General features: G+C 44.9%; 2 protein-coding genes across 6 annotated transcripts in view; one reads left to right on the top strand and one right to left on the bottom strand.

The window, feature by feature from the left end:
* Positions 1 to 417: 417 nt before the first annotated feature.
* Positions 418 to 11,971, bottom strand: MGME1 (mitochondrial genome maintenance exonuclease 1). Of its 4 annotated transcripts, none has more exons than XM_039530925.1 (5): positions 11,815 to 11,971; positions 7,072 to 7,679; positions 3,842 to 4,064; positions 3,095 to 3,227; positions 418 to 1,758 (listed from the first exon to the last, which is right to left on the bottom strand). In XM_039530925.1, exons 2-5 carry the CDS (start codon positions 7,610 to 7,612, stop codon positions 1,597 to 1,599), a joined length of 1,059 nt encoding a protein of 352 aa, XP_039386859.1. In that variant the 5' UTR covers positions 7,613 to 7,679; positions 11,815 to 11,971; the 3' UTR covers positions 418 to 1,596. The 4 variants fall into 4 exon arrangements, with proteins under 4 accessions (XP_039386859.1, XP_039386862.1, XP_039386860.1 ...); XM_039530928.1 differs by lacking the exon at positions 11,815 to 11,971 and adding an exon at positions 11,768 to 11,789; XM_039530926.1 differs by lacking the exon at positions 11,815 to 11,971 and adding an exon at positions 11,059 to 11,733.
* A 72-nt stretch (positions 11,972 to 12,043) lies between these two features.
* Positions 12,044 to 19,406, top strand: part of SNX5 (sorting nexin 5) — a 37,126-nt gene continuing 29,763 nt past the window's right edge. The window contains exon 1 of one of the 2 annotated variants that reach the window (XM_039530924.1): positions 12,044 to 12,158. In XM_039530924.1, coding sequence (XP_039386858.1) covers positions 12,141 to 12,158 — 18 coding nt within the window. In that variant the 5' untranslated portion in view covers positions 12,044 to 12,140. Of the gene's footprint in view, positions 12,159 to 12,240; positions 12,390 to 19,406 lie in introns of those variants that run through there. The other variant, XM_039530922.1, reaches the window with a different exon arrangement.

Raw genomic sequence — 19,406 nt, forward strand, 5'->3', positions numbered from 1 at the left:
CCCACCTAAGCCCCACTGGCCCGGGTGGGGGGGGGAGAGGGGGAGGAGGAGGGGGAGGCCCACCGCAGAATCCCAAGGGCTTCAGTCTCAAGCAGGGGGCCTATAACCTGAAGCCCTCGGGCTTTGGCCCTGGGCGTTGGGTTTCAGCTTCAGCCTGAACAGGGTCGTGACCCATTTTGGGGTCCTGACCCACAGTTGAGAACCATTGAGCTATGAGTCAGACCCAGCATGGCCCTTCTTCTGTTCAAAAGCAAACCTGTTCAGTCCTTTTCAGGTACTGTCTGGTTGGTAGTCTTTAAATTATAGATCAGCTGTACTTAAATACATAATCCTGAGTGATGACAAGAAAAGCTCAAGTGTATGATTCAAAGGAATGAAACAAATAAGAAAAGTTGACACACACAAAGCCACACCACCTAAGAAACGCTCAGTGTTTATTCAACATTTACAATGCTATCTTGTTACCGTCTCTTCTTACAACCTCGTTTTTATGAAATGAGTCTCAAATGCGACTGCTGTATTTTAGGACTAATTATTAATTGGAAAACTTGTTGTTTAGTCAACTTAACATACTCAACAGAAAGCAAGATACCTTTGTAGTCCGTGAAGGATATGGTTGCCGTTTTTACTTGTTTATTTAAGAACTGGCATCAACGTTCAGTTCTTAAATTTCAAAATCACAACATAAGGCTTCTGAAAAATATACTGTCATCAATATACATCCCAAGGTTCTGATCCTGCAGTTAGTTCTGCATGGGTGGGCCTCCTTAATCTATGCTACACCCCAGTGAAATCAGTGGAGCTGTGTTGGCACAAGAGTCTTTGCATGGGACTTATTGCCCAACTGGGGCCTAAGGTACAAAGCCTCAGTGTCATTCTTACTTTGCTTTATGGGAGAGACCCAGCTTTGTACTAAGGCAGAGAAACCTGCATGAGAGAGAGTCCACTCTTGGCTTAGGGGCTCTTACGGGTAGTCTTCAGCTATGCCAATGACATTTCTGCTCCTCTTCTGGGGGCCACTTCTGCTAAAGCAACCAATTTGTCTTAACATCCTGAGTGATTGCTTAATGCAGGTTTAGTTAGAATTCTTAGCACTTGCAGTTTTTCCGGCTTCAAAGGGACACTGTCAACATAAAAATCACATCTTGTAAACAGATGAGAGATTAACAAGAGCTGAAATGTTTAAAATCCAGTCTACTTGTCCCTACTTATGCTCTCTATTGTTTGCATTTCACTCAGCTCTGACAATGCAAGTTTTGCTTTCATTCAGAGTCAATTTCACTTTCTTGTTGTCAGTTCAGCAAGAGTGCGATACTTTAGTTACATAAACTTTTAACTGGATTTTTTCTTTAATTGTGGGAACACTTCTATTGATTTCAGGTTTTATAAAAGCTTGCTGTAAAATGTAAATATCAGCCCAATGTAAGTTGGCCCATTAAATCCTCTTTGCACCTCTGTAAGGTAGGCAACTATTAGATCCAATTGGGACACTGAGGCAGAGATATTAAGTGATTTGTCCAAGGTCAAAGAGGGTCAGTATCGGAGACTAGATTAAAATTCAGGACTTCCTGCTTCGTTTCTGTGGACCACACCCCTCTAACTTGTCTCAATTGCATTATTGTTTTTTTCCTTCTCTGTGTATTCTTCAAGGCGCAGGAGCCATTTGTTCCAATACTGAGAGCACAGATCCGAGTCCATGAAATGTGGATGTGCAGGGGAGCCATCTTTATAAGAAACCACAATGAGGCCACAATTAACCTGCAACGAAAAGCATCACATCAGTAGTTCAATATCAATATGCAGGTTCAGTTGACTATTCCAAAGATTAAATTGCATTTTCACCATGTAGATCAATGTAAAGATAAAATAAAACCCACTAACTTTACTAAGCAATGTTATTCGCAATAAAGCACTAGGAGCCCTGTTTCCCAAGGTATGGAGTGCCCACTGACTTGGAATTGTAGGTGATCAGTAATCCTGCATATCAGGCCTTAAGGGTCTAATCCTGTGTTCTGGACATTGACAAAATTCCCATTGACTTTGAGTAGATTTTTGCCTGTACCAGTACAGATTCAGGCTCATGCCATTCAGCAAATCAGGCTGTAAGGAAATGGCATGAGCCATGTTCCTTCTGCATGTTCCACTACCTAACAGACTTGTCAAATAAAATAACATAAAAAGTTAACAGTGAAGAATAAAGTGATATCATTGGCCTGTTATCAGAGCCATCTTTTTTTAAAAGGAACAGAACAATGTAGCTACTTCCTATATTTCTCCATGAAATGATCCTGCCATAGCATTATACATGTCCTCAGCTTAACTGATCTGTTTCTTTCCATTCCTAGAAAATCCTCGACAGGGCCTTGGGTATCCTCTCATTTTCTCCTGCTTTAATCTTCCCTCTCCAAATCAGGAACTGCTTCCTTCAGGCCAAGCAGACCCTCTTTAGAGTCTATAAACACACATCCCTTCCTCAGCTGTTGAGTAATGGGCACCACTTCCCTTCACCGCTAAGGAACGGAGTAATGTTCCCGGGTGGTTTAAGGAGAGCATTTAACCACATCCATTCAATTGCCAGTTGACTAAGGCAATCAAGGCTGCTTGTTGCTAGCTCATTTCCTTGTCTGCCTGCTCTTGAGTTTGATTCCTCTCCTCCCCTTTGACATGCCACGCTCACGCAAAGCAGCATGGAGCTGGATGGTTCGTCTCCCCCGCTGTGCACTGCCCAGATGCTATGTTCTCACTGTAAACTGGCTTGCTGCGTTAAGGGTCTGACTTTCCATAGGGCTGTGCACCTGTAGCTCCCACTGAGTTCAGTTGGAGATTTGGAGCTCAGCACTTCTCAATAGCTGTGCCATTAGCTAAGGGCCTGATGAGTGGAAAGTTCCTTGCGTACCCTGACGACATACTGTGGACCAAGGGAGGCTGCAGGAGCAGCAATGATGGAGGAATTAGCTTAGGCTGGGACAGGTACAAGCGTGTAAATGCTAGCTGCAGTTCTATATTTGATGGGGGGGACTAGAGGACGTGAGTGGGAAAAATGAAGTTGATGTGAGCACTCCTGCTTGTCTCAGCAGGCAGTAGGCCTACTGACCTGGAAGTCATAATTAGCATCATGGTTTATGGCTCCGGTATATGCTGCAACCTGTAGTGGGTTGTCAAATGTGTTCCGGAGATACGGCTTTGATTTCTCTGAAGTCTTCCAGTCAATCACACATAACTGGCCTCTGTCAAACCAAGCAAAAGGGGAGTATTTTAGTAAAACTTAGTGCTAATGACAAAACATGACATCGGACACGTAAGTCATTCACTTTACTCTATTTCTCCTGTTTCCTGCTGATGAGGTGTCACTTGTAATTATTAGACTGCTGGTGCCAGCCTGAGTTATGAACTCCTTCTGCACAGGCTCGATCAGATCCAGGGACCAATAAGTACAAATACCAGTGGCAGTTCTAGATGACACCACTTTGGTTCACTTAGCCCTTTCGCGCCAACATGACACTCCAGTGGCGTGCAGAGGTTACTCGCTAAAAGAGCAGCACTGCTGTTAGCAGGGCAATCTGTGATCTCCCCTGTTCTTCTCCTCCCATCCCTATTTCTCATCCTGAACCTGCCTGACCTCCCCTGTTCCATCCCTGCTGCTGTTGCTTTGATTCCTCTTCAGCTCCACAGTCTCTCTGGCTTCCTCTCCCAGTCCACTCAACCTCTCAGCTGCTACTTGATGTGTCCTACCATCTGAGCCACATAACATCAAATAGGCCAGATCTGGCCCACAAGACAGCTGTTTGGTCACCAGTCACATAAAACACAGTGGGATATAATAGGAGAATCAGCATCTCACCGATACTCAGCCACACAATCTACAAGGCCTGAATAGTGAAGAGTCTCATGATGAACTGCACTTTCAAGAGCTTTTACTCCACTGATGTCTCTCAGGACATGCTGCACACTTGCTAAGTAGCCAGAGACAGTGGTATCTTTTTCCTGCTCCTTCAACGGAACCTCTTCAGACAAAAAGACAGATTCCAAAGCTGCATGGAATAGTTTTCCTTGAAGGAAGAGATCTATGAAAAATGACAGAAAAAAAGATCTTTAAAACCCCTTTCTTAATAAGCAATGCTCATATATGGGATAAATACATATTTTAAAGAATACTATAAAATCAGCTTAGCTTATCTAAAAATCAGACTCTAAAATCAGCCCCATTTTGGTGCTGAAACAGCTTCAAGGGTATAGGAAGGGGAAGGGAACAAATAATGGAATTATTTAAGGTATTAATCTAAATTAGCCTCTGTATTCATGAATTGTCCAGGAGCAATTTACGATGTGGTCAATTATTCTTTAGTCAAACATATTTGCCATACAGGGCCGGCTTTAGGAAGTGCAGGGCCCAATTCGAACAGTTTTGACGGGGCCCCAGCAGGGAAGAAAAAAAACAACGAAAAATCAAAAAAACACGTAAAAAAAACCCCACGTGGGGCTTGTACTCACCGGGCGGTGCTCCGAGTCTTAGGTGGCACTTCGACGGCGGGTCCTTCACTCGCTCCAGATCTTCGGCGGCACTGAAGGACCCGCCACTGAAGTGCCACCGAAGACCCAGAACAAGCGAAGGACCCACCGCCGAAGTGCTGCCGAAGACTCAGAACAAGCGAAGGACCCACCGCCGAAGTGATGCTGAAGACACGGAGCGCCGCCAGGTGAGTAAAAATTAAAAAGGTGCCTCTAGCCAGAGAAGAGATTCTCACTGGGCGTGGTGCCCTCTTAGGCGCGGGGCCCGATTCAGGGGAATTGGCCTAAAGCCAGCCCTGCTTAGGAACCCTAACCCTAGGGCGGGGTGCCCTACCCATAGGAACCCTAACCCTAGGGCGGGAAGCCCTACCCATAGGAACCCTAACCCTAGCTCCAATTGCCCTACCCTTAGGAACCCTAACCCTAGAGCGGGAAGCCCTACCCTTAGGAACCCTAACCCTAGCTCCAAGTGCTCTATCCACAGGAACCCTAACTCTAGCTCCAAGTGCCCTACCCACAGGAACCCTAACCCTAGCTCCAAGTGCCCTACCCTTAGGAACCCTAACCCTAGCTCCAAGTGCGCTACCATTAGGAACCCTAACCCTAGCTCCAAGTGCCCTACCATTAGGAACCCTAACCCTAGCTCCAAGTGCCCTACCCTTAGGAACCCTAACCCTAGGGCAGGAAGCCTTACCCATAGGAACCCTAACCCTAGCTCCAAGTGCCCTACCCATAGGAACCCTAACCCTAGGGCAGGGCGCCCTACCCATAGGAACTCTAACCCTAGGGCGGGAAGCCCTACCCATAGGAACCCTAACCCTAGGTCCAAGTGCCCTACCCTTAGGAACCCTAACTCTAGGGCGGGGCGCCCTACCCATAGGAACCCTAACCCTAGCTCCAAGTGCCCTACCATTAGGAACTCTAACCCTAGCTCCAAGTGCCCTACCATTAGGAACTCTAACCCTAGCTCCAAGTGCCCTACCGATAGGAACCCTAACCTAGGGCGGGAAGCCCTACCCATAGGAATCCTAACCCTAGCTCCAAGTGCCCTACCATTAGGAACCCTAACCCTAGCTCCAAGTGCCCTACCCTTAGGAACCCTAACCCTAGGACAAGGAAGCCTTACCCATAGGAACCCTAACCCTAGCTCCAAGTGCCCTATCCTTAGGAACGCTATCCCTAGGGCAGAAAACCCTACCCATAGGAACCCTAACCCTAGCTCCAAGTGCCCTACCCTTAGGAACCCTAACCCTAGGGCAGGGCGCCCTACCCATAGGAACCCTAACCCTAGCTCCAAGTGCCCTACCCATAGGAACCCTAACCCTAGGTCGGGAAGCCCTACCCATAGGAACCCTCACTCTAGCTCCAAGTGCCCTACCCTTATGCCATACAATTTCTATGAATCAGTCTAGGCCTGTAGCATGCTTGTGAGCAGTTCATTGTATTTGATATCAAAGCTGTGATGGTTCATTTTAATTGGATGCACCTGTTACCTGACTGAACATAACTCTTAGGATAAGGTCTGAGTTAGGAATGATAGCTGCTTACAATGTGCTGTTTCTGTAGAACATTCTTGCTAGTATGTTTGTTCATGAAAATATTCAAGAACACAGACGGGGTGTGAATACAGCAAATTCAGCTTTTCAGTTGAGCAAAAATTTATGTAAGAAGTGTCAAAGTATTAACCAAGCTCTAGGTATAACAAGAGCTAGTCAACATCGCCAAGACTGGGCGTTTCAGCAGGACTACGGTGCCTTAGCTCCACTGACCATGGGGAAATCAATTGACAGCCTTTATGAATTAAAGACCTCACATGCACTAGGACTTCGCAGAAAAACTTGGAATTCACATATAAAGTTAAGGACTTCAGAATACCAAGCAAGCCGCGGTGGCTGCCCAAATGCTGGTTGGTTTGGAGCACACAGCAGGACCAAAGACACTTAGCTAAAGAGCCTCAGGCTGTTGAGACAGCCAGTGGTCTATAATCAGATACAGTAACTGGCCAGCAGGCTTTGAAGTTTGCATTCAAGGACCCAGACCTGGAATGCAAATATCAAAGTCTCCAGAACTGTCATCTCCAGTTATCTAAAAATTCTGGGTGTCCCATGACCCTCAGACAATTATTGTTACTGTGGTGTTATGTAGTGCAGTGAACCACTTTATTCCCAAACATGAAAAAAACAAAATCATTCTATCTGTAGAAGTGCTAGTCAAACTCCAGAAATCAGGTGGGAAGTATCGACCTGTTGCAGATTCTAGCAGGTACTACCAACATAATCGGGGTTGGAGCAAGGAACTCCTAAATTCTAATCCCACTTTACCATTAAGTACTATTAGGTTATTGGTTCAACCCCTGTGGTTCTTGTAGTCAATGGGAGTGTTCCTGAATAAGCAATCAGGGAAGGCCTCAAAATGTGGTCCATTAATACCAGGCATTCCTGTTAAGTGCTTTGGGATTCTGAAATGGACGCTGCTATATGGATATGCAAAGTGTGTGTCTTCTAGGGCCAGATCTGACAGCTATCTGCCCATTATTTTTAGGAGCATTTTGGTTAGACTTACTTTTGGTATATTCTGCAAACCCATCTTTTCCAAGTTCCAGAATCATCCGCTGCTTCCACCTCTTCAGGTAGAATGCCTGGTCCAAAGGCATGGTCTGCTGAAGAACACTTGTCACACTGGGCACCTTGTGCCTTTGTAAACCGATTTGCAGCAGGTGCTTTCGGTCACTGTTTGGAGGCAAAGTTCTTTTACTGGAGTTTATCAGAGGGACCCAATTTTTTGGAAATTTTGCTTCAACATCCTTAACTGGAGACTTAAACTTATTCACTGGTCCGTATATCAGATTATCTTCTTCAAACAATGTTTCCGGTGTCTGAGGGCTGGCTTTGGAAGATGTGACAGAACGGACCAAGTTCATGTATCTTTCTTGGTCAACTTGCTCATAACCATTTTCTTTTTTCTTCTTGCTACAAAGGTAGGAGGAGATACACAGGTGCACATATGGGACTTGATTTTTGCAAAAATGTTCTGTCAACAGCATTTTTAGTCTCCCAGATTTTCTGGTTAATAGCTCGATGGATTTCATTCCCAGAAGCAGCATTTATAGATGGTTAAACAGAGTTTTCTTTCTTCCGTTAGGAGCATTCATGACCTTCTATAATTTCCTACTGTAGAAAAAGAATTTCCATGATTTTGAAGAGTTACTGCACTTTAGTATCATCAAGCTATCATCTCACTTTACAAATTAAAGCTGCACAGTATTCATTAGTGCCTTTCATATCAACTGAACTCCAACCACTTTGAGTTAAACAACACAGTAATAGTGAGAAATAATAGCAGATGGAAAGATAAAATAAGAGGTATAGACAAGAGGAAAAAATGTTTTCAGATTTGAAATGTGGTGGAGAGATAAAAGAAGGCTGTTGCAAGTGGGAGAAGCTGTAGTGCAGAAGGCTCTTACAGTAGCAAAACTGTAGGAAGGTACAGAGAAGATGGTACTGCATGCAGGGAGAAAGAGACAAGCTACATGGGCTAGACAAAAGCAAGTCCCTGGATCAGAATGAACTGCCTAGAGAGGGCAGATGAGCTCTTCGGGAATGGCGTGGATGTGTTTGTTCTCTGTACATGTGAGAAGGCAGCCAGCAGTATTATGTACAGCCTAGAATCTGGAGAGCTGAGACTTGGAGATGCCTAAGGGAAGGGAGATAAACTAAAAATATTTGCAATCTTCAAATACCAGTTTAAGCTCTTTTGGAAAATCTATATTTTAAATTAAAATGTTAGATTTTTTTTCCAAACTGAGAATAAAACAAGTTCTCTTTTTAAGCAAAGACATTTTAGGATATTTCTTTAATAGAAGCTGCAGACCAAGACAGTCTAGTTTATAGCCTGGCTCTGAAAAGTATGTTGTAGTTGCAATTTTTGGCTCTGAGCCTGAGTAGTTGCATTCAAACAAGTGTGTTTCCTAGTATGCTTAAAATTAAACATAGTCACAAGTCCTTGCAGTATTAGGGCCTAAGTTTTCTTCTATTGAAAACTATCTACTTAGCAATCAAAGTTACTTCATTCCATGTTTTGCAAATAAAACATGCAGACAATATGTATTCTAAGCTAACAGGATTGCTTTGTTCTTGAAACACTTCAGTATTTTTCATTTCATTCACTGAATTTCTCAAACACTCCACGCACTGTTCAAACAGTAGGAGTACTAGGAAAAAAAATACAAAGGTCTTGATCTTACAAGTTATTCTGGATAGGGACATCCCTGCACTCACACGGAGTCCCGATTAAGTCAATGGGGCTCACAGAACAACTTGCAAGATCTGTGCCCCAAAGCACTTATAGCTTAGTAGATGGAGCAGTCCTAGTGACAAAGGACCTTATGCAGTCCTAGTTAAGGTGCTTCCCTTACTACCAATTCATCAAGGGAATTGCTAGTAATTTCAGAATTACATCGTGGACTACAAAAGAGAAAGAGGGGAATTCCCTCCCAATACAAGCTGTTCCATCCCAGAATTGTTTGCAAGTGTTTGTATAATGTAAGTTATGTAGTGGAAATGAAAAATAAATCATAACTTCCTGGTCAAAATAGTTGTCTTTTTTTTTTTTGGTTTAGAATAAAAACAAGGTACATTAAAAAGGAAACCTTTCCTACTAAGACATTTTGAATACCAAAATATACAGTTTCCCTATTATTACATTTGTATAGCAGAGAAGTCAGTATTCAAGCTTGAAGGGATGTCAAAATCTTGATCTACCTTTTAAAAAAAATAAATTAGGATTGTGTTGTGTCCTGTTACATTTGCCGTGTCCTCTTATATCGGTTTGCTCTTTTCCAGTGTGCAACAATGGGAAATTGACATGAATCTTGCTCTGAGCATCCTGACATTCAGACTCTTGTCAAGTTTAGTTTTCTGTCTGCACACAAGAATAGAGCAGGCAGGTGTATGTAGTAGGGAAGGGCAAATCAATCCATTCCAATCATTTTCTTACTAAGACAAGGTGTGCAACTATTGCCAAAATTAGATCATGAGTAGTAACGATGTAGATTGGTTTTACGCAATGGGCTAAATTCTGCCCAGTTCAATCTCATTGAAATGAATTGCACAGGTTTTGAGTAAAATCTGAACAATATCAATTTTCATATTACTTCTCATTTTTACTTGGTGGCAGGCTGTGTTATTTTTTTTTTTTGCCAGTTTTGCTCTTCCTACAATACGGGCTTTATCTCTTCTTTTTAGCAATACATTTATTCTTTCTGGTAGTGTAAAAAAATACTATACTTTGCATTAAGTAGACATCAGTTTCAGTTCTTCTCAGACACAATTTTTAAGTCAGTCCACCTTTGGCTTCTTGTGAGCCTTACATTTCATGTTTGCTATAAATCACTGAACAGAAGCTTAACAAACAGAGAATTAATTAAAACGATCTGTTCTTGCCAATAGGCACTCTTCTTTAATCCTGTTGCCCACTCTTCATTTTTAATAGAATTATTTCCAGCCTCTGATTTAGGTCAGTTACCTGTCATAATTTGCTACTTGCTAGACAAAGAATAAGGAGTGATGTTTGTAAATTATGACAGAGGTATACATTCTAAAGACTGTCAAAATGTACTACCTTGTGTATGAAATGATGGGAAGTGGTGCGCGTAGCAAATTGATATCTAAAGGTCAGACTTTGTTACCAGGAGCAAGTTGTTTCAGGGAAGCACTGTCTCCCTACCCAGATTTTTATAATGAAACAATGTGTTCTCCCTTGCTCACACTACCAACCTTAGGGATTGGGGGAAATTTGCAACCTACCTGCTAATATGCCCATTGCCCTCTAGTGGCTGACACACAGAAGAAAGTCTTCTTTTTCTAATATAATGACAGGTTTCAGAGTAGCAGCCGTGTTAGTCTGTAGCCGCAAAAAGAACAGGACTAACAAATTTATTTTAGCATGAGCTTTCGTGAGCTACAGCTGGCAATTTTGCAACAAAAAAACTTCAAAAACAGACTCCAAAGAGAAACTGCTGAACTCGAATTAATATGCAAATGAGATACAATTAACATTGGCCTAAACAGAGACTGGGAATGGTTGGGTCATTACACTAATTGAATCTATTTCCCTATGTTAAGTTCTCCTCACACCTTCTATGGGCCATCTTAATTATCACTTCAAAAAGTTTTTTTTCCTCCTGCTGATGACAGTTCATCTCAATTGATTAGACTCTGCCTGTTGGTATGCATACTTCCACCTTTTCATGTTCTCTGTATGTATAAATATCTCCTCTCTGTGTGTTCCATTCTATGCATCCGAAGAAGTGAGCTGTAGCTCACGAAAGCTCATGCTAAAATAAATTTGTTAGTCTTTAAGGTGCCACAAGTACTCCTGTTCTTTCTAATAAAAACTAAAGGACATTCTTGAGTTTTTATGGAGAATACTAAGCTCTGTGCCCTGAATCACGTTTGTGTGTAAAGAACCCATGATCACTTACAAAGGAAAATTAAACTCTGCCTACACTCGCTGTACAGAGAGACAATGAAAAAAAAAATCTAGCCCTACCCCTTCAAATTCGGTGATGAATCCTGGTCACGTGCCTCAGAGCTGACATATGCCAAGAAGACTGCTGCCTACTGGGTAGCAAGTACAAGCCACTAATTTCACCTCAGGGGCAACTGCAATGAGCATTGCTCAACTTATTTATAACAATAGTATCTAGCTCTGATATTGTACTTCTCATCCATAGGGCTCAAAGCCCTTTATAAAGAACGTCAGTAACACGATCCCCTTTTCACAGATGGGGAAACTGAGGCACAAAAAGGCAAAGTTATTTGCCCAAGATCCCTGAGCAGTCCAGTGGTCTTCTGAATCCCAGTCCAGTGCTCTAACCAATAGGCAACACGTGTGGCCAGTTTTCACTACATGGGGCTGAGAGTCCCCCTTCCTGGATGCTGATTTTAAACACAGCAAGTTAACATTTCTCACTGGGGCTGTGTGTTGCAATGAGGCAGCCTGGCCTGGTGCCTACAGCCGCAAACGGGGACTCCGGAGAGCTCTGCCACCGGCCGGCGGGGCGGCCATGGCCAAGTCACTTTCCCCGCTCCGTGCCTCAGTTTCCCCATCCATACAATGGGGACGATGGCGCTGTCCCCTTTGCAGAGCGCCGGGAGGTCCAGGGCCGAAGAGCACCGGAGGCCTCCATCCCTGAGGAGAGCTCGGTCTCCACGCGGCTTGGGGCAGCTCCCCCAGCCGGCGGGCTCGTAGCCCTTACCCCGCTCCCCATCCGAGCGCCCTCCCTTCAACCGTTAGTACCGTTACCTCCGCTCGCTCAGCGCCCGGCCTGCCGCTGCCTTCCCGCCAGAACGGCGCGCCGCCTCTCGGGATTTGTAGTTCTCGCCTCCCTTCCCTCAGCCTATAGGCAGTACAGCTCCTGGATCCCCAGAACTACAACACCCACAATGCATTTCGCCTCCCCCTCGGCGCGGAGCTCGGCGGTTGAGATTTACGTCGGCGGGAGGCTACGGTTGTGATAGGAGGGGCAGTGTGAACACGTGACGGAGAGGGGCGTCTCCCGCTGCCCTCTGAACTAAGGGCAGGGTCACCAAGCGTACGTGCCCCGCCACGCTTTCCCGCCCGGATCCAAAATGGCCTCCCAAAGCCAGGCGAGTGCTCCCCCTTCTGGGAAAGGCTTTTGGATCTCTATGGTGGCCGCCCGCGTGCTGCCGGGAAGGTGGGGGAGGCGCTGAGGGGGCGGTGCCCGGCCCCGCTCGCGTGGGTCAGGTGGCCTGAGCCTATATGAGCCGCCGCGGGCGCTGAGGGAAGGGGGTGGCTGTGGGCAAGGAGCGGCGGGCGGTATGGCTGCGCTGCCCGAGGAGGTGGAGGAGAAGAGGAAGGTACGAGGGGGAGGCTCGTGTTGCTGTGGGGCGCCCTGGGGGCTGAGACCCCCCAGGCTCCCGTTTGGGGCTGCTTCCCCCTTCTGGGGGGGGTTGTGACCCCCCGACTCCCTCTCCCTTGGGGCTGCTTCCCCCTTCCTGGGGGGGGTTGTGACCCCCGACTCCCTCTCCCTTGGGGCTGCTCCCCCCCACCCTTGGACTGGATGGCAGAGCCTCATACTGGGGGGTTGGTTACTCTTCCCAGTGGGGCTGGGACCCCCCCCAACATCTGCCTTCCTTGCCAAGGGGCTGCTGGCTGAGCCACCCCTGCTGGGGGGCGATTCCTCCCACCGGTGGGGCTGGCTGCCTTCCTGCCTGTCCTGGAGCCTCTTCCCCTTGGCTAGGCTCTGCCCAGGGGTAGATCTGTTGTTTGCCTCCTCCTTGTGCTGTGCCCTTTGCCCTGTCCATGCCTTCACTCCCTGCTCCGCAGCTTTCCTCCTGTGCTGCTAACTGGCCATGCTTTAAATTCCCCGTGTGTGTGTGTGTGTGTCTTGGCTGTACTGGTGCTGTAACTAACCCACCATGGCCCGTCCCCAGGGCACAGTGATGGCTGACTTTAGCCACTTGAGACCTGTGGAGGCAGTACAGATCTGTTGCATCCGCAGTCAGCACGTAAAGCGAAAATCACGTGTAGTCAAAATAACATTGAGTATAATGGTGGGTGGAATTGCCTGCACTACAGGTACAGTATTAAAATTGTTTTTTCTCTCGTTTTTGCTCACTGCTTAAAGCTGAAATCGTACATGTTAAATGCATGTAAGATGCGACAGACCTGTACAGAATAACTGCCCTGGAACTGCTGAGTGATTTTGGTTTCTTTGAAAGCTGAAAACCAAAATGCCTTAAACAAAATGCTCCTTGTACTCTAGAATTTCATATTTATACAGTAGGGAGGAACAGGCAACTTCAGCTTAATACCCACAGCTCCAGTGAAGTACCAAGGGAGGGCTTAAGGGCATGAAAACAGCATGACTTAAGCCAAATACCTGACCTGTGGGCAGGGTTCTGGCTGCTACTCTGAAATCTGTCTAAGTATGTGGCTGACTTGGTCTATCTAGCCTTCATGGTTGCAAAGAAAGCTTTGATCACATTTGGAAAGTGTAACTGATGTGCTGTGATCTTCCTGAGTCTGCAGGCAGTTGAAGTAATGATGCAGAGGGGTGAATTTCTACCAGCCCCCATTAAACTCTTTGGGTTTGAACTCTAAAGCTTATGTCAGCACTGTTTAACTGCTGATCATTTTAACAGACTGATTGAGGGATAGGGTGTTAGTGAAGCTTGCAAGGGGGTTGGGGAAAATGTGAGTTGCAGCAGGGAAGAAAACAGGGGAGAAAGGAGGTGATGCACAAACTTAGGGGAAAGAAAGAAAGGAGGCTGGAGAAGGAAGAGAGGGCAGAAACAGCAGTGGTCTTAAAAGGGAGCAAAATGTCATAATAAACTATATTGAATGTTTCATGGAAGTACTGAACATTCAGATAATGCATATAAACTGCTGGTGCTCAAACAAGATTGCTTCAGTCTCTGAACAAGACAGCTGATCTTCTTTCATGATCCAGAGTCATGCTATTACCTGTGAGACAGCCATGATTTCTAGATGAAACACAGGCTGCATGTCCTTAATCAGTCCATGTTGATAGTTTTTCTCTTTTTTAATGGCTGTATCTTGATACCCTGAAGCAGTGAGCCCTAAGGGACTTGTCATGTTAGAGCTCTTGTGGGAGGACAGGACACTCACCATCATCCTGGATATGACTGGCATTAGCTTAGTGTGGTATCTGCTGGGACAGGCAGACTTCTAACAGTGTTGTGCCAATTCAAATTAACTTTAAAACAGAAACGTATAGTGTTATACTTATCTGGCACACCCCACCATGACTCAGAGCCCACTTTACACTTTCTTTAGCTAATATCTTGGAAAAATGGTGTATGAATGGCCATTTGTAGCAGTAAATTGCCCTAGCATTGAACAAGCCCTTTGGCTGGCTGTACAAAATGTCAACTTTTGTGTTTGTGGTGGCTTTTAATATGAGCGTTTCCTGTGAAAATTGCCATGCTTGCTATACTTCTAGTGCACACTGGACAATGTAGCAGTCTTACCCTTAGATCAGACCACCATCACTAGTTTGGCGGGGTGGGGGAGATGAGAGGGGACAGTTTTATAAATGTCTGAAGCAGTGTCTCCTGTTGGAGTCATAGAAATTTTCCTCTGGAAGAGAGTGGCTTTTAAGGGGCACCTTACATTTAAATGCTCCAGTGAAAATGAGGAAAATTAAACCTGCACATTTTTGTAATACACTTCAAAGCAACCACGAAATCTCACGTGGCTTCCCTTGTTACTTTGGTTCTGAAATTCCACATTCTGTTTAGAACATGTAGAGGAAAGCAAAAGTTAAATACCTTCTCAGAAGCTCTTTTTCAATACACTGAGATTATCAGCATGGACAAAAAAGGTGCTTTCTTCATCTATTAGCTCAATGGAATTGTCTTAAAACGACTGGAAAGCCTTGTCTGCATCAGTGTTGACGAAGCCCCTTTCAGCTGTGTTGTGGGGAGGACAGAGTTCTTATTCCTGGCCCACAGGCCATAAACTTAAAATTACGATACCTCCCAGCTGTCAATCTGTGATGGAGTTTCCCCTGGGGTCTTTGAGAGACTTGCATGAAGATCAAGGGTAAACAGAACATAGACTCATTGTAGTAACTACACTTCTTTCGCTGCTGCTTACTTCAATATTTCATCTAGAAGTAGCATCATGTAGTCAGAAAACTGGCTCCCTTTTAGGACTACAGATGTTCCTACTCCCTCTGTCTTCCCTTGGTTTCTTTCTTTGTGGATTTCACTTCTGGTCTCTCCCCTCAATCTGTTGAAACCTGTAATTAAATGGTTATGCTGACATTAAAGTGGCATTAATATCCCAGTGCACTTAGTGGGAAGCAGCATTTCAGTCACTGTTTTAAGCTGTTAGCAGGGTCAGGGAGGCAACTGTGCTGATAATGCTTGTGTAACCTTCCAGTTGTGACTCAGGGATTAGGTAAGTACTTCAAACAAAAGCTTAGATTCTGCTTGTTCTTGAATGTCTTTGGGCCCTAAATATCAAGCAGGATGGGTGTCTGACCTCTGTTTCATAAGTTAAGCTTCTTGGTGGGAATTGAGACTGTTTTTACACTGTGATGGAAAGGGATGGGTGTGTGAGTAGGATAGGTTGGAGGTGGGAAAGGACTGGGAGGAGTGGTGTGCTGGTCTAGCTTGGGGAAAGCATTAGGAGTTAAGTAAACTGATTTAAAAACAAACTCAAGTGGCAAGCTGCTTAAAGTTATTAAAATCCAGAAGGTGTCTAGAGATGGCAAAGTGGTCCAGAGTTGGAGTAGGTGGTGTCCCCAGCAACTTAAGTCTGTCATCCAGAGGGGAAATCAAACCTGCCTCTTCCTTTAGACTCCTGGTTTCAAGGAGGCTGAGGATGGAGTGATCATTTGCCCAGGGTGACTAAGGCCAGGGCTACACTAAAATTTAAGTTGACTCAGTTCAGTTGCTAAAGGGTGTGAAAAATCTACACTCTTTGAGTGACATAGTTAAGCTAACCTAAACCTGTATATAGACAGCATTTGGGTGACAGAAGAATTCTTCCAGCAGCCTACCTCTCTGCTCTCAGGGAGGTGGATTAACTACAGAGATAGGAGATCCACTGCTGTAGTTTGTGTTGATGCTGAAGTGTTACAGCTGCAGTGATTTACGTGTAGATCTAGCTTACGACACGGTTTCTAGAAAGCCTCCCATCAACTTCTGCAGAACCTCGGCTTTCTTTAAGAGTTTAACTCTTACGGTTGCAAAAGAACATCCTAAATAAACCAATGCGGTGCATCTATCAGTTAGCTGCTGCAGACTGTAAACTGGTCAGCTTTGTCTTTGCTGCTACCTAGCTGTGAAAACTGACAGTTGGATCAGTCTTGGTCTGCTGCTTGAAAAAGCTTGGCACAACAGCCTAGACAGGTAGTGGAGTTATTTACTGGGGAAGAAGATCCCAAAACAGATGTGGCTGAGGGGTAAGGTACTGGAGATACTCCCTGCAACAGCTAGAAAGCTGAGGGAGTGGTAGAGTAGTGGACAGCACTGCCAACCTTCATAGCAGTCAGGAAGATCTGGAAGGGGATGGGGATTGGGGAATGGGAGAAAAGTGTGTTCCTTTCCCCAGGAGTTGGGGTGGCAAGAGGCTGATATACCAATCTCCAGGCAGGGTTCAGGTGCAACACGCTGGTAAGAATTCTAACTCTTTTTCCAGTAGCTGAGAGAAAGTTGGCTTTTTTCCAGACAGTGCCTGCTCCCACCCAACTTTGCATTGGCTCTGTGGTATCACGTGGCTAACAATTTCCAAGACCCATGTGAGGCTGGATCTCTGGGATAGGCATACATTTGCCCACTCTCACAGCACACCTTTCAGAGCAGAAAAGTAGAAAACACATGGGAAGGAGGAGGCGTATGTGTGCGAGGAAAGGAGTAGAATAAAGAGAACAGGAAATGGAATGCAAAGGACAGCATGATCTATTAGAGGAAGGAAAAGTGGTGTGAAGCCAGGAAAGGAAAAGATACAGAACTTTAAAAGTAACTATTCAGTCAACTCACTTACTTGACAGACTTCACCGGTACTTACAGACTTATCTGATAAATACTGTCCTGTAGTGCTCAAACGGCCTTATAGCTGGTCAGATGTTAGAACAGGAATATATTGAGCAAGTACCAGTGAAACTGATTGAACAGCAGACTACAATCAGTCCTAATAGTATGTTGGACTTCTAAATAAGCCCTAAATAGAAGGCAAGGCATGCTGCACGACCAGACAGTTACTGTATTGCTTAAATCAGGGATTCTCAGCCACTTTCTTTCTGAGGTCCCCCCAACATGCTATTAATCTCCATGCACCACCTGTGACACAACTTTTTCTGCATATAAAAGCCAGGGTTGGTGTTAGAAGGTAGCAATTGCCTGAGGCCCCATGCCACAGGTGGCTCAGCAAAGCTAAGTTGCTTAGGTTTTAGCTTCCATTAGATCTGGTGGGGCTTGGGGCTTGTGGCTTCAGCTTTCTGCTATGGACCCCAGTGAGTCTGTCAGCCTGCTTGGCAGGCCCCTGAAACCTGCTTGCAGCCTCCCAGGGGGCCCCGGACTCCTAGTTGAGAACTGCTGGCTTAAATTACAGGGGATAGTACTTGAGCAGTAGTGTGGTGGTGTAGGTGTGATGGTAATAGGTATTAGCAGGCTTAGTCCTCGGGCAAGTTGCTTTTTGGGTACGCTTTAATGCCCTAGGTGCTCTTAGGTGAAGAAGTTAACCTTTCGAGGACAAGTGGATTGACTCCAGTTCCCTGATGCCCTGGGTTGATACTGGTGGAGAATGTGAGTGGCAAGTGTCAGAGGGAAAGTGACTGGGTGCTCAGATAGTTCTCCTAGCAGGAGCCATCACTGTATTAACAGTCCAAGAATAGTGCTGCTCCTGGAGACTAAAGAGTTGCTTCTTTCTCCTGGTGACGGCTGCTGCTGCTAAGACTTTTCTGGGGGAAATGAGTTTTCTTAAATTCTGCTCCACTGTAGATGAGGCTACTGGGACCTCCTGCTGAGAGGAAGGGTGGGCAGGTAAGCCCTACTCAGCAGCTTTCTCCATGCTTGGTGCTGGCTGCATCACATTTTCATGTGCAATGGAAGGGAGCTTTGTAGTACGGACCAGTTGTTATAAGGCCCAAACCCTAGGACCTGAGTTTGACTGTAGTAATGCTTGAGTTGGTTCTGCCTGAAGAGGCTGGCTGTCATAGTTGATTGGGCAGTTCCTGACCCATTCTCTGAGCTGGAGAACTGCACCACTGAAACACAAATGGGTCCAAATGATGACCATGCGTCATCTATGCACAGCATCTCTGCAAACATCTGCAGGGTTTAGGGATTATTGCACCTATTGCACAACTCCTAGCATAGCTGGAGCAGATCCGTAACCTCTATGGCAGGGTTCAGCAACCTTTCAGAAGTGCTGTGCCGAGTCTTCGTTTATTCATGCTAATTTAAGGTTTCGCGTGCCAGTAATACATTTTAACGTTTTTAGAAGGTCTCTTTCTATATGTCTTTAATATATAACTAAACTATTGTATGTAAAATAAATAAGGTTTTAAAAATATTTAGAAGCTTCATTTAAAATTAAATTAAAATGCAGAGCCCCCTAGACTCGTGGCCAGGACCCAGGCGGAGTGAGTGCTACTGAAAATCAGCTTGCGTGCTGCCTTTGGCACACGTACCATAGGTTGCCTACCCCTGCTCTATGGTATGTCTGGTTGGACATTTAAAGTAGTCAAGACTCTTATTGCTTAGTGGTTCTGTCCTGCATGCAGATCTGCCCATGCATTGTAAGACAGGGATTACGTTCTGCTATACCCTCAACTGTCAGTGCTGATGACAGGATGGAGAGTCTCAAACCTCCACCCGAGCTGCTGTGAAATGAGACGGGGGCCTGTTCTGTTGCTGTTAAATCAATTCTATACATTGAAGGACTGTGAGTTTTACTTAATCTCAGGTTGGATTCGATTTAAATCAAATTGATTTAAATCACTAGTCAGGAAGACTCAATTTAATCATTTTCTACATAGAAGTGTATTCTGTTGGTTGGTATAACCTCAATACATACTCTTCAGAACTCAGAGGTAGATGTAGGTTTCACTTTTAGAAGGTACACACTATACATTTTTAAACAGTGATTTTATTTTGAGAACTCCAGATTAGTTTTATAGCTATATCAGAAAATGAATAATTGGTTATTTCATTTACCAAAGGAAATTGAAGCAGATATTTATGAAGTCATTGGGAGGTGAACTATCTCCAGTTCAACAGGTTAATCATTAATATTTGGAGGATTTTCTTGCCATGCTGTATTAGGAGGAGAACATCACCAGACAGACATTTAAATTGTTTTATTTGACTAACAACATTATGTACTCTGGGTTTTTTTCT

The sequence above is a fragment of the Mauremys reevesii genome, linkage group 3, assembly GCF_016161935.1.
Source record: "Mauremys reevesii isolate NIE-2019 linkage group 3, ASM1616193v1, whole genome shotgun sequence".
NCBI classification, from domain to species: Eukaryota; Metazoa; Chordata; order Testudines; family Geoemydidae; genus Mauremys; species Mauremys reevesii.